The sequence below is a fragment of the Pseudopipra pipra genome, chromosome 8, assembly GCF_036250125.1.
Source record: "Pseudopipra pipra isolate bDixPip1 chromosome 8, bDixPip1.hap1, whole genome shotgun sequence".
Taxonomy (NCBI): Eukaryota; Metazoa; Chordata; class Aves; order Passeriformes; family Pipridae; genus Pseudopipra; species Pseudopipra pipra.
The window spans coordinates 23,291,483-23,314,994 of record NC_087556.1 but is presented as its reverse complement, the minus strand read 5'-3'; the positions used below and the strand labels follow the sequence as shown (position 1 = coordinate 23,314,994).

Genomic DNA, 23,512 nt, shown 5'->3' with positions numbered 1-23,512 from the left:
TCAGCTGCAGTATAACATCCATTAGCAGGATCCTGTGTTTCTACTAAAATCCTCCAGTTTTCTACCCTTCAACTTGCAAGGTACACTGGGAAGAACAGTGATTTTCCCATTCTCTCTGGAAATTACCATTGTACCAATAGTATATTCAGTGTCCTCCTCTACGTGTCTCAACACCTTTAGGAGGCTCTCCACCCACATGTCACTAAAAGGCAGCTGATAATGACATCTGGGCAACACTTCCATGCCACAAAGAAATCATCTGCCTATGAGTGCCCCAGCAGCACAGTAACCACCCTGGACCTCCCATAGCCAGCCTGTCCACACGTACATACTCTGAAGGCAAGGTCCATTCCACTCATTGTAGCACATGGCAAGCCAGATCTGCTAAGGCTTAGTGCACTAGACTGGAACTGAGAAGAAAGTGGATTCAATTCTTCAGGAAGCAGCACTGGTCTTTCTGTACTTCAATTCCTCCAACATAAAAGAGAAAACCGGACTACTTTGCCTGCAACAGCACTGGAAACATCAATAGACCAACAAGAAGAGCCCTGGTTGTACCTGGCCAGATGAAAGGCCCACCTATGCACAGTGCTCTGTCTCTAACTGGTCAACATCAAAAGCCTGTTGAGAAGTAATAGGCCAAACAATTCTTTCTCATAATGCTCTTCCAGATTCCAAAATACAGCATGACTTCCTTACATGAGAGAGACTACAGCACAGAATATGGAAATAACAAATTCTCAAAACAGACCAGTCCACTCTCTTGTTCCACACTGGAAGTCACAAGGGCTAAGCTAGGATAACCATATAGCCCAATGTGCAGCTGTGAGAAGAAACCCCAGCACAGACTAATCACCTGTAGTAAATGCTGTAACTGAAAGGCAATTCAGAATTAGGGCAGCAAAAGGCTCAAATACAACATTGTGAGATGACCAGAGTGTTAAAAGGTGCAGATCTGGCCACATTCAGCACTGGCAGGCACTCAGCAGAACAGTGATCAAAACAAATTCAGCAGGAGATGAGTATCTACAGATTGGGTTTGACAGGAAAGAACCAACAGAGGTAATTTCCAGATAGAGCTGTAGGAATAGGAAGCGTGTCCAAGAAATAGTTACATTGCTGTTACAAACTAATGCACCAGAACTCCCTGAGGCACAAACTATCCCAGCATTCTTGGACAACTGAACCAATTACTCACTGACAGCACTTGCAGCTTCCTGTCAATCAGCCAAAGCACTAGAAAACAAGACTGTTGCACCAATGCTGCAGTCCCCACTCAGGGGAGCAGAGGAAGCAATGAAAGCTCTGCCAACATCACCAGTCAACATGCTTCAGCTCCTTCCCTCTGCTCTGATCAGGAGGGAGCACCCAGCACCCCCCTGTAACAATTACCTGGCTGGACACTCCTCTAACCACAGCCGTGCTGCCCCCCTGCTTGCTGCCACAGCCACTGCCCCAGGTTCCTCCTCCAGGCCACCACAGCTCTGTGGCAGAAAGCAGCTGGCTACTGGCAGGCTCCCCATCAACAGCACCAGCACTCTGCAGCTGTTCCCTCTTCTCCCCATGACTCTCAGGGTACAAGCATGGAAGCAGCCTGTTTTATAAATGAGAATCAACAGCTTGCCAGAGGGCTGGAGCACATGCTGGCATAACCCACCACTCCCAGGATCAGTCGAGCAGGCCACTTCACTTCCAACCCTTTACTTTCTTTCTATAGCCCCCATCCCTGGTACTCACTGTTCCCACCTAAATGGAGCCAACAGTGTGAAAATTGCAAGCTTAATGGAAATGCTGATTGCTGATGCCAGAGCAATGCTGCTTGATGGCAATCCAGCTAGCAATAAGAAAGAATGCAAATTTTCCAACTTTAGCTAAAGCTCAGATAACAATATGCCTTTTTTATTAAAAATAAAAAATAACACCCACAAACTTCATTCCTCTTTAGAGAAAAGGGGAAGTATTGAGCTCAGTTCTGTTTTGCCTGACAGTGTAGGTTCACACTGTTAGTTAAACAGTAGTCTTGGGAGTTAAGGTTGCACATTTTTGCACAGGGTTTTAAAACAAAAAAGGAGGACAATCGGAAGAAAAAGCAGAAACATTGTGTGAGAACATGGAAAGATAGCAAGGTAAGGAAGCCAGGAGTGCTTCTGTTTGAACACAAAAAGAGGGCAGGGATAAATCACTGCATTCTGAATGCTGCAACCCCTCCATGCATACAAAGAAAGGGCTGCGAACAGCTGACTGTAACACTTTATCATCAATGGGATCGTTTCCCAGGAGAAATTTTCACACTATCTCCTACGATCTGCAAACTGTTAGGGATTCACAATCAAATTCTCCAGCGTTTGCTAACTTTATTTTAAAAGTAATTTGCAGGACAGAGCAATATATCTGGATGAGACCTGCCAGGCTGAGGCAGGATGACCAAAGCTTGCTAGACTTCTGTCCACACAAACGACTAAATTCCCTTTGTGCTCATCTGAGCAAGCCTCTGTGGATGAATTCCCATCCTCACTCTTGCCAGGTGACCAATAACAGCCACAAATTCTTGTATTATTCTTTTTCTGTCCACCAGCTACCAGGGCAAAGCTCTTTATCATCAGTATTAAAATATGTTAACATTACTAAAGGTAACTAGAATTAAGTAACAGAACACTAAGATTTAAGTAAAAACAGATGCTTCCCAAAAATGACACATACAGGGAATTTAGAACATCCTCTTTTACGAGACATTCACTGAGGTTTTGCATTTCTTACACAATCTTCTTTAAGAGATTTATACTGGGACATTTCACCAAAGGGCTGTGTGCTCTTACCACAGAAATATTCTAGCTTTGGCTGAAGAAGGTAATGTGGAAAGGTTAACATGAAATTGGCCCATCGGGTGAGAATGGCAGCAGAAGACTACAAGCAGATGTTTGCAGTCTTCCTTCTGACCTTCACATATGCTTCTGCCTGCAAGTGGGCTTTGTAAGATGGGACTGGGGTTTTCTGGGGCAACATGGGAGTGCTGCCAGGAGCACAAATTAAATAAATCGATGAATATCAACCCACAACACATACCACAACTACAAACAAAAATTATTTTATAAAACTACCTTTCAGTGTCATTCCTTTCCTAAATTCATTGAAATAGGTAACAGGAATAACAGTTGCACCAACCTTGTGCTAACACAGTACCACATGTTCCAAGCATCAGCACTCCTACGAGTAAAGAAAAAAGGACCCTCTAAGGACTGCTAATTCCCACTACATATTCCATGGCACATAACAGTTACAGTCTTTAGTTTATGTGAGAAACTATATTCTTTCCAACAGGTTTTCAGAATTAATCCACATCCTCAGAAACTTCACTAAAGTCAACAAGCGCAAGCGTTTGTAAACCTGTTGGGCTTCCTATTAAATAGCTGGTCAACATTATCTATTTTCTTTCAGTTCCAAAGACAAGGAAGAGGATATAAAGCTTGCTGGTCACTCATCTACAAGTAAAGGGGAGGTAAGTTGCCATAGGCAAGGACATTGCATAAAATGCTACTTAATCACAATTTTTATACTGATCTACTGAGGCACTTAAAAAACAAACACTAATTCAAAAACTTCAACTTAATGATCCAGTTCATCAGAATACTAAAAGAGCTCGCTGTTTTTTGCAATCCTAGAGGTAAGCATCTCTGCCCTCAGGGTGCTAATGAGACCTGTGAAGTTGTGTCTAGTCCTTCTTGACACAAAAAGAAGCCATAAGCACATCTGAAACTGTCAAAACATCATTCTGAGAAGAAAAGATTCTTTCCTCTTTCGAGCATACCATAGATTATAGATACCTAGGATACACAACTAAGCTAGATGCTAGCTCTCATTCCTCAGTTTCCTAAACCAAGGAATGGTCCTAGCAAGTCATTCAAATAAGAGAATAGAAAAAGGATATTAGTTCCATCCCTGAAAGTTAAAAGTGATGAACAACTCCCTCTTTGTATCATGCAATGATTTCTAACACTGAGCTTCTACCCAGTAACACCTGCCAGCCTCCCTAATGCTCTAATCCCAGATCTCACTCTACCCAGTCCCTCCTGTATTGAGGGAGGGACTATTCCTCCTAAGCCACTATAACCTCCCTTTCACCTTAGACTCTCCATCCTCCCAGGTCAAGATCCTTTCCACCTCTAAAGACCTCCCCTTTCCATTAACTCAGAACTCCCATTCCCCTTGCATCTTTAACCAGCCTGAACACTATTCTTGCTTCTTCCTTCCTCAGTTCCTGGTGCTGCCATTACCACTGGGAAAAGCAGAGAGAGCCCATCCTTCCCACTTCCAGCCCCATCCCTCAGTCAGGTGGCACTCTAAAAAGCCAGCATCACCTTGTACTCAAAGGGCTCATGAGATCCCAAATCTCCAGCATGGCATATGGCACATGGCTGGGAGCTCTCAGTCACATGGAGATTCTGATGTGCACTCTGAAAAGTTGGGCCAGCCTCTCACTTCAAAAGGCATGGAGAAATGAGAGGGTGAGCACCAGGTAAAGCCTGAATTAGGTAGAATGTGTTGACCTACAAAGACATTCAAACTCTAGCATTTGTTCCATAGGTCTCTTTACAGTTTACAAGCAGTGCAGTGAAGTCAGAATGCATTTCTGCTGGAAGGTATTTGAAAGGTCAAGTCTCATATATTTACTTCTTTCTCTTTCCAAAGTAGAGAGAGTTCTATTCTTCAAGTAGAACCATTTAACAAACAGATGTCCTTTGTACTCACCCTAGACTTCATTTTATGAAAGCATTTTACACTTAACACACAAGCACCCTATTTCTTCTACGCTATTCCTACACATGATCTTTATTAGTTACCTTTGAAGATGCTGTGCTGAAGAGACCATTCTCTTATGCTTCAACATCCTTCAAAGCTTAAGGACATTTCTTTCTTTGTTAGAACATTAGAGAATTCCTCATTGCACGGAAATTAACACAGCAGCCTTATCTATACCATCAGCTGAGTCATGACTGCTTCCTCTGAACCTCAAAGACTTCACAAGCATGCACAAGACAGCACTGTTGAATCCTGAACCTTGGCAGCATTATTTAAAGCCATGAAAGACATTCTGCAAGTTTGTAAGAAGGTCAAATTTTATATTTTTAAGTCTTTTCCCTAAAATCTTTTAAGTCATTTGCTAATGATCAAGCTCTATGATCTTGCAAACTCTCATGGCATCTAGTGATCAGGCACTTTACTAGTGAACTAGACTGTCTGGTACATCAGTATATGAATCCTGCCTCCACAAGAGCTGCAAGACAAGCTTCCCTTGCCAGGTAGCTGCTGCAGAACGTGACAGTGACGGCGGTATTAGAGATGAACGTGAGACACATCACCTGATTTCCAGTTCAGCAACATAAATGAAGCAGACCTGATCAACCGTTTAGAACCAGAAATGGCAGAGATAACAATTACTATCAATAATCAATATTGCTTTATTATTTCTGTGACTGAAAAGTGACTAAGCAATACCACTTTAAATATGCACTGCATAAGGGCAAGAGAGTTATATATACTTCAAGTTGTGTGAGGGTGAGGTTCTACTCCCCACAAAAAATTGCCTATTTTAAAATGTTTCACAGAGGAACCTTTTACCTCTTTAGTATTCACCCAAAAACATTTTGAAAGCAATATTACCCTCATGTTATAAACACAGAACCTGACAGAAAGATCTGAAGAGTTTACAAAAAGGAAAAAGTAATTTTGTATAGTAGCATTGCAAAACTCTACTTTGATAATTCTAAACTGAAAAAGAAGAAAAATTAGCTTCTTGATAGTGCTACATATTTGAAGCACCTTTACTAATAGTGCATTCTGCATCCATCAAATTAACTAAGCTAGAAGATAAGGAACTATAACATGTTAAAATGATTTGGATATTCATCTTCAATACTTACTAATGGCAAGCCCACTTTTAATCCTACTTAGCTATTTATTAGGGCAATTGAATGCAATTTCACTATTATTCATCATTATGTTTAAGATTTTTTTTTTATGCTCTAGTCTTGCTATTATAAGTCTATATTAGAATTGCTTTTCTGTTTCTTTAAACATGGGTTTTGCTTTAAGTGAACCATAGCAACTGCAAAGAAGTTACCTGCACCCCCTAAGCTCAGAGTGAATTGCTCAAGCATTGCTAATTTTGAGGTGGGAGGAGTTGTAGAAATGAGGTCTTTTTATATAAAAAGCTTAAATGACTCATGAAAACTCTTTTGGCATAGCTTATACATGCTTGACAACAACAACAACATATATATAGCACCATCCATCACTCAAGTGCTGTACAAACTAGCCCAAAAACATTGGGCATAACGGGCTATTTCTGAGAGCAGGGAACTGGCTGTTACCAAGTCAAGTTTCCTTATCAGCTATATAAAGTACCTTACACTGACATGCAGTAAATCAGATTTTAAAAAGTATAAGGTACCTGGCATAACTGTCCAGGAGATTTCCAATTGGCCAAAATGTCTGCAAGGGAATGGGTCAACACAAACATACATCCTTAAAGTTTCTGACCTTGGTCAAATTTCCAGGCTAGTCACCAGCAATGGTGCACTGTCACAGATGAAAAACCCGAATGTTTTCTACAGTGCTCATACAGCTGCACACTAATCACAGATGGTGGAACTGAAGTGAATAGTCTGCTGAAAAGGGCTAATAAAGAAGAATCCAAATCAACAGACATGTCTGAATCTAAATGTCTGGTTACCTATCAGTAAATGCACTTGCCAATCAGTTTCATAGGCTAATCAAAGTACAACTGCTTTTTACTCTCCAGCATTCCTTTTTAGATATTCTGGAATTTAGCTCCACTAGTGATCTGGTATTTATTTTCACACTACTTATAGCTAAAGTCAGCTTATACACACAACTTCTGCCACCCACAGATTTTCCTTTCTGTCAGTCCTGCTTCCAGCTCTCAAATTCCTGCATCTTTCTCTGTCAGCTAAACATTCTTGGTCATCTGGTCTGCACGGCTAGAGACTTACACTGCTTTAAGTGCCATAGTCCTGGCCCCTTGACTTAATATGAAAAAATTATTCTAATAAAGGAGCTAAGGCTGGATCACATCCAAAGACTAACAATATTGTTCCTCTTAAGCTCAGATGCTGCAAAAGGAAGTTCAACAGAAATAAGATCATATGTAAACAATATGCCACATAGTGGCATATCCAAAAAAGTATAAAGTATTACAGACTACATAAAAAGCCTTATATGTGTCCTGAGAGATGCCAAACACCTGGCTCTACTGCTTTTCTCTGCCATCACTGCAACTTAATATCAGAAAAGTAAATACAGAAACTTTCTCGAAGTGCTGCTGGCCTTCCATACTGAAGACAAAGCACTCACAAAGGAAGAGCATCAATCAATCAGATGACACACGAGTGGCTTTCCTTAATTAGAGACTAGCTAACATTAGAATTGGCAAGTGAACAGAAGGCTCCATACATTGCTACTGCTTCCACCTACAACCTTTATCTCAGTTCCTCCGCACCTTATACTGACTACCTACCCCACACTAGTCTCTTTGTCTTCTTCTCCCACTCAATTTTCTGCTTGAAAAAACTCTCCTTCTTTTACGTGCCAGGTAGAACTCCCTGCCTTTCTTTCAATACTTCCTTACACCAATTCCCTCCAGCTTCTTTGTTCCACTCAGTCCTGTTCAAGGGGCCTCCATTGCTATTATCCAAACTGCACCACAGGGGCATTGCTTCACTCATCACACACCTTGTCATTCTAGAAGACAAGTGTAGGCTTGAAGACCTTCTGTAAAGCACACCTGATGGGGCAACATGAGATCTTAGACCTTAGAGCGAACAGCTGTTCTCTTTTAGTTGTTCATCCAGTTATAACTAATTCCTCAATCCAAAATAAAAACCCAATGGTCATATGAAGGATAGAAATTAATTTGCAAGTCCCTGTGCTCTGGTTTGAAATTTTCTGTAACTTAGATCAAGACCATAGAAATAGCCATTCTTTCACATCAAAGGCAGCAGCATTCTGGGTAATCAAAGAGCAACCCTGACAAGGATAAGAGTTAATTATGAAATAGATCTCAAGATAGGGCTGGCAATTAGTGTTTACTCTGCAACATACAGCACTCTAGAAGCACATCTGGAGCAGCCAGGATGTGCCCTTTTACAGGTGTATGTACCATTCTGTCCAGGGCCTTCCAGCCTGTATAAATCACCTGGCAGCTACCAAAGAATCTTTCTGTTCACCTCAACTCCCTATAAAATTTTTTTTTTAAATATTCTTATGGTAGTTTACTCCCACATGAGAGGATCTCCCTAAAACACACAGAAATCCATAGTACACACGAAGCTCTTCAGTTACATCAGGTGTGCAGACATTCCAGGTCCTTCACAGAAACCTGATCAACCTGAGTGGTTTTTACATTACTGCTTTGCTTTCAAAGCGTGTGCAGTACTCAACACTTCTGAGGCCCTTTACGTTTCCAAAGCACTATACAAACACCATTTAATTAGAGACAGCTAACAAGAATATCCCAAGATACTGAATCTCAGCATGCAGCAAGGATTTTTATTTTTTCCCCCCATAAATAGGTAAAACTAAGGATTGAAAGATGCCTAAAAGTGTGCTGAACTGTGGAACAATACCTTCAAGCAAAAAGGTGTTATATTTGAAACTTCCATACTGCCAGTGTGTAGGAAAAATCCAGCCCAGCCTGGCCAAACAGAAATGGCTCTGGTTAACTGGTAACTAGAGAGGATATCACACATGCTATCAGATGCAGTTTCTATTCACAAAAGACATCCACATTGTACACACACTTCTCCTTACTGGCACTACACTGCAGCCATGCCTCTAGGGGCTCTGCTCTGATGAAAACAACTGAAAAGAAATCAGTAATCCCTTAATTAGTGGCACTCGTTTCACCTTCTGCAGGAATAATTTAGACAGTCTGAATGGGCCACATGTCACACAAAGTGAAAATTTAATAACTGAAAGTGACTCAGATTGTCCGTTCATTTCTCTGTACCTACAACCTAGCTGGGGAAGGCTACTGAAGGCAAGTACTCAGTGTTAACTTAGAACAGCTTCACAAACCACTCATCACTGCCTTTTTCAAAAGCCTCCTCTCCCAAATTTCTGATGGGAGTTGCATTACACCAGGCAAGTCACGGATCCTAGGTCTCAAGCACAGCTCCAGGAATACACAATTAGGGCCATGTTCCCCTGAATTTTCATAAAGCTCTTGTTTAAGCCACAACAGCAAGGGGATTAACTGTACTTTCCTAGCTGAGCTACTTCACTGCTTGCTAGATAAGAACAGAAGCACACACCCTAACCACCAAAAACGTCTGTTAGGTCTCATCATCCATTCTGCTACTCCCTTCCTCAGACCTCCCACGCAATAACTGCATCATGTCAGAGTCCTACAAAGCTATGTCCAGTAGATTATGTCAAACCCTGTAATATTTATCTATCTCTGGATACAAGTGGCATGAAACAGACTTACCTACCATCAACTCAAAGGTCAGAGTTAAAAGCCTCTCTTCCCTCACAGTGACATTTCTAAGCTGCTCTCTTCAGAAGGGGCTGCACGCACTACTCTGTGTGTATGCAGCTCTGACAGTAAAAAGGAAAAGTAAGGTCCATCTCCCTTTACCCAAGAGCCTGTTTTCCTTCTACTCACAAATACCTGAGAGAAACACTACTCCATAAAACATTACTCCCTTTCTCTAATCAGGTGAACAGGGACTCAGGTAATGAAACAGAAAAACAAAGACATTTGGATACCATGGTGATCATGGCCAGACAAGAAAGTAAATTAGCTACCATTATGATAATGAACTGGCTTTCCAAAAGAGGCAATTTGCATGTAGCAACTGAGAAGCAAAATAAAGATGCTTTAACAGAACTGCTGCTTGCTGTTTAACCCTGTAGCAATGGAACAAGCAGTCACAGCCACCAAACAGCCACTGCTCTGGGCTTTTCCTATTTGACTGTCACTGCAGATGCAAAGTACCTGACCAGAGCTCCCTCCAGGTGTAATGAAGTCTCACTCTGCATTTCTTCTGGTAGCACAGCAGCTTGTGCACAATCTGAATGCACCGTCTGGAAAAGAGAGGGCAAAGGATTAATGACATTGCATTTTCCAGGAATTCTACATCGAACCTGGAAATGTCTCCGAAATCAGCAGCAGAGAAACTCAAAGACTATCAGAGGAGGATGGGACTTGTGGCTTTGAGCTCCTAAAGGGAATGAAAAAAGAATCAGACAAAATGAAAGAAAGGGGCCTGTCTGTCAGTTTAAGCTCAACAGGATTGGACTGAACACAAATGCATATTCATTGTTTAATTAACACTTTCCACTCTTTGCTACCCTTACCTGAGAGTCTCATAAGCTCTACAAAATGAGTTACTTGTAGGCTCCATATGTATGAGATACTGCATGTTATTGTGAAATCTGGACACAGTGGAGTTTCTCAGTTTCTTTGGCCCAAATGATGAGGCTAAAGGAAGTAAGAGTGTAAAAAAAACTACAGGATTTTTAGTTTGACTGAGGTGTGTGGTTTAATTACATTTTTTAAAAAAAGATAGATATTTGTATTCATTTTTCCAGTCTCCTTAAAAAGTAATTTAGGTGGAGCTTTGGAATGATCAAGCACTACACATACAAGCTCTGGAATCCCCCAACACAGCCAGTGTACTTGTCAAGTCTCCAAATAATCCTGTAGGTCTCTATAGCATCTAGCACTCATACAAACTTTCAGGTGCACAAACATTCTTCACAAATAATATCAGAACCAAATATACAGTATAATGAGTAAATTCACTAGCTATCATTACGGACAAGACAAAAAATTTATACAAATTTCAATTTCTTAGGTCAGGTTATTTTTAGTTATTAACATTTAGAAAAAATAGAAGGAAGGCTTCTAAAAAGAAAAATTCCTTTTTCCCCAAATTCTTATTTGTCAAAAACATCTCATTAATGTAAACATCTTTCTGAAAAGACACTGATGAAAGACACTACACATCAGATAAACATAGAGAAATCAAATCCTAGAAATTTGCAAGGAATTTATTCAAAATGGTGTGAAGAGTTCAACAGCAGGCTTTAAAAATAAGGCTGTAGAAAAAAATATGCAGAAGGTGTATCTTATTCTTTTCAGACCTTTAGATGATCCCAAAAATACCACAATGAGGTAAGAACTAAAACTAACTTTGAATGAACAAAAGTAACCCCATCTATAATCGCTGAGCATCACAGTAAGTGCTGTATTTCAAATAGCATTCTCATAAATTCAACCAAGAAAAGGAAGCAAACCAGCTAGGATAGACAGCTGTCTTCAGATCAGGAACAGTAATCACTCTGGGAAGAGACCTCCTATTTCTGATGTTACTGGTACCAGACAATGCCCAGCACCTTTTCACCTACATATTTGCTTGGCTGTAAGTCTAAAATTGGCCTCTACAAAAAAAAAAAAAAAGCCAAACTCTATTTAAGACGCTGACCAGAGAGAATCTGCTAATGGCTAAAACATTTCTTTATAATAACAATAGCTGTTAATGCAAAATAATCTGCATACACATCTCATCACTGAAACCTTGTGATTGTATACAGTAGCATACAGCTACTGTGAAATCAAGGCACAGACAGAAAGGGATTAGAAGGGGCATAATAGTCCTAGTACCCCTGCCTAGACTCCCAAACTACACTGCTTTAGTTGTGAAACTGCTTTAGTTATGAAGACATCCATCCCGGTGGGGTATTTCTGGTTTTTAGTTTTATGCTGAGGATTCATAATACATACAATGGACAAAAAGCACCCTTACTCTAAGCAATCTGGATTTCTTTTTTAAATATTAATATGCCCGCCCTTGAGCAGCTTTATGTTGTCACCTTTTAAATGTACTGCAGAGAAGTATGACACTACTTGTGCATTCAGAACACCCACTTTGTCTGCAATAACTGTGTCTGCTATGGGATGGTTTCAGACAGGAGCATAGTGAAAGGACTGCACAAACATGCCAAAATGAATGGATACAGATGTCCACTGGTGGTTGCTACTACTCATTGTTTTTAGTCTCATGGAGTTTCTGGATGTGACATTACTTCTGAGCCCAAGCAGTTCACGTCTTTCTTGTGAAACTCCAGTGCATTATACCCATCTACAACTAATTCTGAAACTGTCATTAAAAACAACAAACTCAACTGAACTATACAACCTTTGAAAAGGCACTGTAATTGCAGGGTTATGTGGGCAAAATCAGAACATGGTGAAAAGTTACCTTAAGGGAAAACATCTTATGTGTCTTTATCTTTTCTACAGAATATAGTGCTGTTCACGCCTTGGGGAAATTCAGCACTGTACAAACAGTCAGAGCAAAGCCAACAATCTGCCTAAATCCTATTTCTGCCCTCCGGGTTAAAGCAGCGCAAAAGCATTTGAGGGGCCCCCGTGGGACACATGGAATGCTCATGAGTAGCTCTGTCCTCTTGTCTCCTTTTGCCCATTGCTCAGTTTTACCCCTTGCAAGCTATTTCAGGCTTAAACCTCTCGTCCTCTCCACATTGCCTTCCAGGCCTCACATCAGTCATCCTTGGGTTCTTAAAACTGTCTTTTCTGTTTCTAGACCAAGATTCATCTTCTGGGAAGTGGGGATTCTTGCAATGACTTTGTGTTATGAAACTTCTTTTAGACTGAAAAGCTCTTTGTGTTAGATCAAGTAGATTAGGAAAACAGACTGAAAGGTAGAAAATCATTTCACTTTCAATTTTCTGGCACACAGAGGATTTTAGAAAAAGTTACTGGAAGAGTTCATGAAACGCCATCCTGCTCCCCACCAGCCACAGCGTTATTTCAGCAGGAAGATCGCTCTGTGAGCAGAATTCCACCCGAATTCAAACTTCAAATGAAATCACAGTGAGTTACCCCACAATACTTACACGTAGAGATCCATAGGAAATTCTTTCATCATGTGTGTTACAATGAATTCCACCATCAAATCTGACAAAAAAGAAAATGATTAAGTAAGTATTGAGCTGGCTACTGGTAACATCTTGTAGACTATGAGGAAATCAAACTGCCCCACCTTCCTACCTCTACCAGACAACAGTCCTGCTTATATGAGAGGAATTTCACTTTTTTGTTTGTTTGTTTTAAAGAGCATTGGACATCCTCTAGAATTAGAAAAGAAACTACTGCAAACTGATGGTACATACTGTATCCTTTTGCTTTGAGGCACTGCTTCCCCATATACTTTCCCCCACTAAGAGTCAAATAAAGACTATACAATGAATTCTGATGTTTAGAATTGCTCTTGTATTTCAAGCCTTGTCACTAATGGAAAACTCCATTAAGAAGCAAATTTTAGAAAATTGTTCTTGCAATGGACAACCTAGAAGTTTACTTAAAGAGACATTGTAGATAACACCTATTCTTCCCTAAAACAAATTCTGAAGTAAAGCTAGTTTGATCTCAACATAGACTAGGCTTCTGCTTAAGATTAATTCAGGGGGGGTAAAAAAAGAAAAAAGGAGAATGGGCTGCCCATTTAAGGGCTCCCAGTGTGAGGATAAGAGGCAAAGAATATAGAAATACAATTGAAAGAGATAAATTATGATGGTTCAGCTAATAAATGATAATCAAATGTGTGTTTGCTCAACACAACTTCAGCAAAAAATGCTTATCCCATGCCAGTGGTAACAATTGTGAGCTGTAACCTCCCAGGGCACTTATAGCCCAGCAGTATGACTCAATAGTGACTAAAAACAGTCTAGAGAAAGAGTGCAGAAGATCTGATAAGTCTAGAAATGCTCTTCATGCAGCTGTTGTGTCTTGGCTTCAACAAGCCCACGTTTGAAAATGCTGGAAGTCTAAGACTGCTTCCATACCATCCTGCTTAAGAGTCATTCAGGGATCCAGGCTTCATCCATTTCTGAACGCATTTATTCTTTTGGCCCCCACAGTAATGAGAGCCACAATTTAATCATGTGTTGTATGAAAAGCTTTTAGCGATGCCTCCATATCCACAGGCAAAACCAATCCTAGCTACTGACATTCCTATTGGTTTTTTACCCAGAAAAGGCTAAATACCCAGCAAACACATTCACAAATATGTCCTTTCCATAGGTTTGCCATCCTCATATCACCTACAAAGTACTTAGGGCTAATTGTTACCACACTCACCTAAAACTGAATTTATTAATCAGCTGTCCTCCCTGTTGTTACTAGCTCATATCAAAGGGACCAACTGGCTTCTGCAAAGCTTACTGTAAATATATATAGGATTTCTTGCTACAGAGCTGCAATCTTGGATTTAAATTGTCTGTGAAGCAGCCATGTATGGTATGGAGATGGACATTCCATTGTTGGAAACATCTTCAGTATGTAACTGTCCTCCTTTTAAGTCCAACCACCCCTCCACTTAAGCCACAAACCTCATATTTCTACTGCACAACAAGAGGTGCCTTGGGAACCACAAGCACACAGGTACTGTGACAATACTCACCGAGCACCGCACACACCAGCGGGCGGCAGGGCAGGTTCTTGTCTGCTGCTTTCTTACGATGTCTCATCGGCTTCAAACACACAAAGATGAAAAGAAATCAGCAGAAGCCTGAAGTGACAGTCTGTGTATTACTGTATTTTTCGAGCAAGTAGTATCATCAGCACAGGTTTCCCTTTGTCCTTTTCTCCAACTGCTGTCTTACCTATATTAACCCTAAAGGCTGTGGCTGGAGCAAAATTGTGCCTGCTTTTCCATACTGGGGTTTTGTTTCTCTAGCTGTGTAACTGGAGGGCACTGTTATACTGGGGGGGGGGGGTGGTTTGTGAACACCACAAGACAAAAACAAATCACACAGCAATTCCTCCCCCTTGGTTAACATACTGATTTGTTCCTGACCCAGAAGTCTGATTGGCATTCTTAACAGTGTGTGCATTATTCAGTGGCTTTGGTGTTTATTGTAATAGACCAGAAAGGCTAACTAGATGGCAAATTTGTTGTTAAGTGGTAAGGACTGGCATCCTTGAAGTATGCTCACTATAAAGTAAGATGTTTGTTTCTGTCCTGGATTAGTGACAATTTTAAGTGCTGTTTCACTGTCAGATAAGGTGGAATTTGCCAGTATAACAAAGACAGAATGCATCAAGTTAGCATAACCATTCAAGCTACTTGTAACTACAGAGCTTCATGAGCCAGGTAATGACACTCCCCCCACAGATATCTCTAGGAAAAAGCTCTGGAAAAAATACTTTCCTCCCTGAAGGTGAAAAGAAATCACCTTCAGGATGAAGCATAAGCCAAATGAGAGCACTCAGTGTAATTCCAGCTGGCTATTATATATCACATGAGGGCTCATGCTTGCTGAAGATTAAGGCAGAACATTCCCTCTGCCACTGATTTCCTCAGAGATCTCATAATACGCAGCTCCTCCCCAGCTACACAGGCCTCTGAATTCACTGACAGGGCAACCAGCTCTTTGTTCTTTGAAGAGACATTCTGAGAGCAATTTCAAAATCATTCCCCAACTACTGCATTTCTCACAGTATTTCTACATGCCTTAGCAATCTAGGTTAGATGTCTGTGACACAGTTTTCAACATACAGGGTCTCAAATCCTCTCAGTTTGCATCCCAAAGAGAAAACAATCTAGAAGAAAAGACTCACCATTCTATGTAGGTTTACACGAAAATTCATGTTGTCATCATGAAGAAAAGCATTAGCATACTGATCCTATTGAAAAGGGCAAGAAGAGGGAGGAAATGTGAACAGCCCAGCATCTTACAGTTGCCTCTCAAATCACACGTGTTTCAGTGTAATACTCCCAACATATAACTATAAAGTTAAAAAGACATCTGTAACTTCTTGCCCCCACCTATGTTTCCAGTCACACAAAAGTAAACCCCTCCTGATCCCAATTCCACTTTAACTAAAGCCTGAACTACTGCTTGTTTGGTTAGCAATTTATTTTCCATTCTCCTCTTCTGCTCATTCAAACTCTGGACTGCACACATCACTATGTCAAGAGTTCAACAAGTGCTCCAGATGTATAATATATGAAGGTGGTTCTCCAGCACACCAGTTTCTGTGACTATGTGGATGAAGGTTTAAATTGGCATTTTAATGGACCCATCATGCCAGAAGTTACTGCAGTACTAGCAGATGTTCCACCCCTCAGGCAAAGCTCATTCCAAGACCATCTCTAAATTAAAGAGACTTCTCCAGATAATGCATGGCCAGGATGGGTAATAAATATAACCTGCCTTAATACCAGAACCAAAACATGCCCTTGTTATGGAGAAACAGAATTTCTTATCTTGTGTTATCTATGCATCCACCTGAAGAAAAAGTGCCAAACCCATTTAATTAGAAAAATTTAAAATCTAGATGATTAGCTTTCAGGCTGTACCCTGAAGAAACATGACTTCAGAATCCTTGCCCTGCTATCAACATTACACCTTTTCATTCTTTGTTAAGAAGGAAAGGTCTTTATTTGCAAGCAAGCAAAATGCAAATGCCATGCAAACACAATCCCCATTCAGGACATCAGTCAGACCATGAGTATATACTTCCCATGAGACAGGACCACATTCTGCCAGGACTGCTGACCTAGCTCTGTGATGCTGCTTTCTCACCCTACTATCACATTTGCTACTTGTTTTCCTTGTAGGGACCTACAGCCATGTGACTTTCTTTCAGACTTCTACCCTTCTTCAGCAGAAGGGATATGGCATAGCCTGTGTTTACCATGAACAGCACAGTGCTGAAAGCCATTAGCACATTACTCATCTAAAAGCCACATCACAAGGTCACTTGACAACTAAGAGAGAAAAGGCTTAGGTTCACTCTTTTTTCTCTTCATTCTTGGGAGTTGGATAATCTTATTTGGGTTAGCCAATGTTCAAGTTTCGATTCAACTTTAACAGTTGATTCAACTTTAACCAGGTTTATTAGCAAAACATTAAGTGCCTGAGGTCCTAACCACTCAGTTCCATTGTGGATATTAAACTCCTGCTCCACCAGAGGCAGGTAGATAGAGCCCTGTAACACACCATCTGCTGAGCAGCTTCACACAAGAAACTTACCTCTGCTATGCATGTCAGGATGATCAGGCACAGCTTGCCACTGTGCAGCCGGTGCTCATCTGCAAAGAAGAAAAACAAGTCCTCTGTGAGCCACACAAGCCTAGCAAGGCTGAAGAGAGAGAGCTGTTGCAGCAAAAGAAAAGCCCAGCTTGGAGATAATTCATACTCCTACTTCCTCTGTGACACTTAATAGTCTATTCCCCTTAGGCATTCACCCTCCAGCCTGTCCACTAAATCCCACCCCACAGTCTGCAGCAAGAGCAAAAGTTTCAGATTTGAACCTCCAACAGCACTGTAACTATCCGCTGGGCTTCCAATCTCATTCAGTTTTACTTCCACAGATACTCTAAATACTGGGGTTAGTCCCTGTCTTTCTGTCACAGCAGAGACACATTGTTCCCTCTCTTTGACAGGATGGAAAGAAAAACATCACCTTTGCTGTAGGTTATGAAACAAGCGGCAAAGCTTTGTCAGACGCACAGCACGGTGTAGCAGAATGACTCCTGACATTATGCTCAAAGTTCCAAGTTTTAACCCCAATACTGAGAGACACGACCTACTTTGCTCTGTGCAAAACTATGAAAGAAGGAAGTCTGCAAAGACTTAGCATTTTAAGCCAAAAGAGTTTCACACTGATCATGTTCCAACAACTTCTTATTCATCCTACACTTTCAAGCAGCTTTGGCCCTGAATGACAATTGGAGGGCTGAAAGACTCACTAATAGAGAGGGACTAAGGCAGAAGAATGCAATTTTTACTTGGATTATTTAAAACTCTCCTCTCTCAATTTTAACCTTGAATATAAAAAACCCTCAAGATACATATAGTCATAGAGGACCACAGGATGGAACAAGCCTCTGGTTCAATCTTTTATAAAAACAGGGTCAGGTAAGACCAGGTTGCTGAAGGCACTGTCCAATCAAGCTCATTTAAAAATCTTTGTTCTAAAAAACAAACCGCTCACACTACACACCCCCAAACCCACAAAAACAAACAAACAAAACCCAACAACAACAACATACCTATAACCAAATCCTGAGGAAGCTTAAAATTGCACATTCCTGAGACCTCCAACAGCTTTTCTAAAGCATAAGACTACTAAACATCCCAGGCATCTGCCTTAAACTTGGAGAAGATGGAAACATGAGACCCACTTTCATATAAACCAGGAGACAGCCAAACTCCTTGCATCTTTGCAGATGACTTCTACAAACACTTTGCTAGCTGGTGTGTATATGGTAATCTATAAAAATAGATAGAATGGGCTTAACTAGCTGCTCTGTCTAGTTTGATGCCTCGTTTTCTTTACTATGCTGCTGAGGGACAGATATTTATAACAAGATATGCCCTGAAGTATGCTGATTTCATCTTGCTGCACTAAGTAAGATGAAGAGGAATTTTGGAATGGAAAAGTTAAATGTCTCTCCTATTTTCTTACCTCAGCTAAAATGTTATAAAGTCTTGTACTCCAGCAAAGCAGGAGAAATGGCCTCAAATAATACTGATACACAAGAGTCTTATTATATTCATATTGTAAGGCCTCCCTGTATATTTCTGTAAGTGCTGCTACCACTTCTCTCTCTGGGGATTATGCTGTAAAGGCTCGTTTCACACCAAGTACTCTGCCTTCCGCCGACGCTCTGTGAACATCACGCCATTTTCAGCAGCAATGGGGCAACTATGCAAGCAGTTACTTGCACAGACACTTTGTATTTCACAGCATCCTTCACTAAAGGAACAAAGCAAGCCACTTTCTAAGGGGAGGTGTACCACTATAAACCCTGCTTCACCAATGGGAAAAAATGACACAGAGGTTTTGTTTCTCCCAAGGCGGCTGCCTCTGACTGACACAAAAGAGGAAAACAAGAGGATCTAGGAAAAACAATCTATTAAATTATGCTCTCCAGGACAGGACCAAAACAACTGTCTAGTCCTGGATGTGGAACAAACCAGTCTCCCCTCTAAGTGTTCCCAGCTGTCTCAAGACACCTGAAGTAAATTGGAATTATTCATCTTTTTTGCTATATTGGTGTCACATTGAATCATAGAATCGCTTAGGTTAGAGAAGACCTTTTAGATCATGGAGTCCAATTGTCAACCCAGCACTGCCAATCTACCAGTAAACCATGTCCCAAAGTGCCTACGTGTCCTCTAAATACCTTCAGGGATTGTGACTCGAGCACTTCCCTGCGCAGTCTGCTCCATGCTTGATCTTATACAAAAAAAAATTAGGCAGGGCTCCATCTAGAATCAAAATATAAGGACAGGAACATACCCACTAGAACTAATAAGTTCAGGTTTGGAGGGCACACTTTAAACGATCGATCAGTGGAGCCCATTGCCACACACTGCCGTGGTGGGAGGGAGATTAGGTCTATCAGCCAGACCAATTTCAAACGTTACACAAGCTAGAACCAAAGCAAAGAGAGAAACATCAACTCCTGTCTCATAACATAATAAACTCATCTCTTACTGGTTTGTTTAGTAAGGAATCCCCTCTATCAGATTTCACTCCATCTGAAACTAATCCAGTTTGGCAGTTCCCGAATCCCTGCGCAGACTTTTCATGTTACGGTGACTAATAAGTGCAGAAGTTAAATTGAAAAACACAAAATTGTTGCATCAGAGATCTGGATCAGCAAGACAGACCCTGAGAAAAGCAAATGAGAATGATTAGACAGCTGGTAAGCCCTCCTCATGTGTACAACCTATTGGAAATGACTGAGTAAAGACTGATGTGGTTTAGTTCAAAAGACAAAAGCTAGAGGAAACATGAAAGCAGACTTCAAATACATAAAGGCTGACACAAAGAAAAAAGAAACAATCCATTCTCAATATCTATCTTGGAGAAGATAGACAGTAATTCAAATCATAGCAAAGAATTTAGGAAGCACATGAAGCTTTCTCATAATAAGGATGGTTAAACACTGGAATGGACAGTCTGGAAATGGTGCTCCACTATCACAGCGTCTTCATCCAACCTGTCAGCAACACCTCTGAGAAAAGATTCAGGTAAATCTGATTCTGCCTTGATTTTGAGGAGTTGTCAAGGTTTAAACCCAGACAGCAACTAAATACCATGCACCTGCTTACTCACTTCCAATGCTTCTCCTCTTCCCCCAGTGTGAAGGAGAATCAGAAAGAAAAGGTAAACATGCGGGTTGAGGTAAGAACAATTTAATAATTAAAACATTGTCATAATAATAACCATAATAATCATCAGCAGAGTGAGAGAAGGTAACAGAACCCAAGAGAAACAAGTGATGCACAATACAATTCACGATACAATTGCTCACCACCTGTTGACCAATACCCAGCCCATCCCTGAACAGCAAATGGCCCCTTTTGGGTAACTCCCCCAGTTTATCCATTAGGTGTGACATTCTATGGTGTGGAATATCCCCTTGGACAGTTCAGGTGAGCTATCCCAGCCATGCTCCCTCCTTGCTTTTTGTGCACTTCCTCACTGGCAGAGCATGAGAACTGAAAATTTCTTGATTTAGGGTAAGCACTTCTTAGTCAGGGTCAAAATATCAGTGTGGTATCAATATCATTCACATACTGAATCCAAAATAACAGCACTGTATCAGATACTAAGAAGAAAATGAACTGTGTCCCAGCCGAAATCAGGACAAGGGTGTACTAGACATTTTCATAAAGTCCCTTTCAGTCCTAATTTAATTTATTCACTTTTTCCCCAACTAGCTTGCTTACAGAACAAGGCAGCCAAGTGTAACTTCACTGTAAGCTAGTAGGTAAAAGGAAACTCTCCTGCCTGTTCTCTTATTCAATGCCAAGCAATCACGAAGTTCAATAATTGATGTATCATAGCTCTGCAGCTGTCATCCTATTTTCATTCAGTTGTTACATCTAACTTAACAGCAAAAGTCAGTAATGGGCTGAAACACGGTGCAAAGATCACTTGTTATGTTCACACTATGGTCCTGCCCATAGAACCACTGGGCAAAACAGCACCCTTGGGTACCCTGAGCAGGAGATGAGCCAATACTTCAACTCCAGCAAGCTGAAATTAACCACCACAGTACTACAGGAGAAACAAAGATGGAAAGATGGAAAGATACTTCTCAAGCAAATTACTGCCAGTGCAGTGTAAGTTACTGCTGTTCTCTTTACAATTACATAGCTACATGTTTAACCACTAAATATTAAAGGACAAAGGAAATATTTCCTCCCAATGCTGAGCTTTACCTCCTGTGTCAGTTTCTAAGTGTTCTTTAAAGTACAGTTCTCTGGTGCCTGAGACTTCCCCTCTCTGACAGTTGGGAATCATATGCTCACACCTCCTGCATTTGGACAGGCTTGGTTATTAGGTACTATAATCTATTATTAGATTCTTTCCATACTTGACATCTTTCCTGCCAGCATTAGGTCTCTCCTAGTCTCATAACTCTTATCTCGCAATAAGAAATCTCTTAATTTTCCCAAAAGGTGGAATTCCTTTAAAGGGACTCCAGTTCACTTCTATTTCTGGAGTCACTAGACATGTTCTTGTGACCTCCTCACATCAAGAAGCACTGTTTGCTGCATCCACAGAATTCATTTACCTTTTGTGTCCTGCATCACAATCGAGCTGTACTTCAAGAAGGTTATCAGCAGGTTGCTGGTTTGCACATCAGCATCCAAAGGTAGCTCTGCAGAGCTTATAACTGGAACAAAGCAGATAGGACACACAAGATATAATGTAACAATTATTGACCAAAGCCGTAGAAAAGGGATGCAGAAAGATCAGCTTTATAAAAATCAAGAAGCAAAAGCAGTCACAGTTTGTGCTAGATACATCACAACCCAGCAGGGAGCAGAAATGTACTTTCCATACCCGCAGCAGTTCATTGGCATTTCTCTGGGACACCAGCTGTACTTTTGACATCTTAACAGTGGACATCATCTGCCTTAGACTTCACAAGAAGCCATCTCAATTCCTCAGCTAATTGCACAATGTGCCTCCTGCTCACTCCCCATGCACACCATCTGAAGCACAGAGTTCACGAGCTGTCAAACCCCTATCACGTGACTGAGCCACATTTTTCCTGATGACTGTGCCCGAGCTGTCCTAAAGGGCCATTCTCAGCCTTCCCATTCAGAAAGCTTTATGAGAAATATTGAAAGGGAGGAGCAAAAAGGTAAGTGGTAAAAATGCAGCATGCATTTACCTGCAGATCCTGCCAGTCTGATACCATTTAAGGTAAATTAGCTCAGACAAAAGAAACCCCGAACTGATGGAGGTAGTCTAGGAAGACTTCAGTAAAGTACTTAATACAGTTCTGTATGAAAAATTAAGAGTGAAGCAGATAAGTGGGAAGCAATACTTAAATTTAACGTACATCAAAGATCTGGTAAAGGAGAAGCAATTGGAGAAATTATTAGTCTGAGAAGAAACTACCCAATGTACGAAAAAGAGCTGTGTTTCAAAGGGAGGTTAACAGCAAGAGAAATGGGTATGAATTGACAAGAAATGCAGGTTGCAAAGTTGAAGATTTCTAACCAAAACTGAAACTGCCCCCAACAGAAATTACTGGGAAACAAATTAAGTCAGAGTTCAATAAATTTAAGGGATGGATATGCCTGCGAGCACAGGGCACTAATAGTCTAGGGGATCTTTTCCAGCTCTACGTACATGACAATAACATGGCTGTTCTGGCTGCTTAGGAGCTCAAACTCACAGGTTTTCACATGCAGGAGGTCACAGGTGGCTTGAATTACAATTGTCAGAAGGCTCTCTCTCTTCTCAAGCTATAGAGATAGCCTGAGATAGGGCTCCTTTTGCACTGGAAACAGATCTACAGACCACTAGGACACATCTTAAGAACTATATTATCTCTTTTCCATCTATCCTCAGGAACACCCAAGGCTTTTCTCACTCTTGAGGAAAGAAAAAGGTATTTATGATGAGACTGAACCTTGCAAGAAGTGAGGAATTACTTATAAATGATTGTTGGATGTCTAGGTTGGGAACACTGAAGGGAAATACTTTGATCCTGTACACAACTGTGTTCTGGTTCAGAGAAAAGTCAGCTTTAACATGCAATGCCTTTCACAATTCAAGGCTTGTATCTCATAACCCTGTAATGAGGCAAGTGAGGCTTATTTACCCCCCTGGAACTGGGGCAATGACAGGCACAGAAGGATGAAGGAGACGAACCAGCAGTAAAATACAGTATTCTTTAAACTGAGCACAGAGAGGCCCAGAACACAGCAGAGGTTCTCATGGAACTTAGGATTATACAATCACCTTGAATACAAAATTGTAGCCCTTGGAAACAACAGGTCAAATAGATCAATGTAACTTCACTGTTTGAACCACATAAAAAAAATCATAATGGGGCTTTGAACTTCTAAAAGTTGCACATCCCCAAGTGTGAGCTGGCTTAGTCCATTCAGGCTTGATGCCCTGGGGCTCCTGACACAT

The 23,512-nt window shown here is 40.9% G+C and overlaps 1 protein-coding gene across 3 annotated transcripts in view; it reads right to left on the bottom strand.

Moving 5' to 3' along the window:
* ARMH3 (armadillo like helical domain containing 3) overlaps positions 1-23,512 on the bottom strand; it is a 127,232-nt gene that overhangs the window by 77,191 nt on the left and 26,529 nt on the right. For all 3 annotated transcript variants that reach the window (XM_064663107.1, XM_064663109.1, XM_064663108.1), the window contains exons 15-20: positions 21,651-21,752; positions 17,086-17,144; positions 15,668-15,733; positions 14,508-14,577; positions 12,943-13,003; positions 10,016-10,104 (exon numbers count right to left, since the gene is read on the bottom strand). In XM_064663107.1, coding sequence (XP_064519177.1) covers positions 10,016-10,104; positions 12,943-13,003; positions 14,508-14,577; positions 15,668-15,733; positions 17,086-17,144; positions 21,651-21,752 — 447 coding nt within the window. The remainder of the gene's footprint in view (positions 1-10,015; positions 10,105-12,942; positions 13,004-14,507; positions 14,578-15,667; positions 15,734-17,085; positions 17,145-21,650; positions 21,753-23,512) is intronic.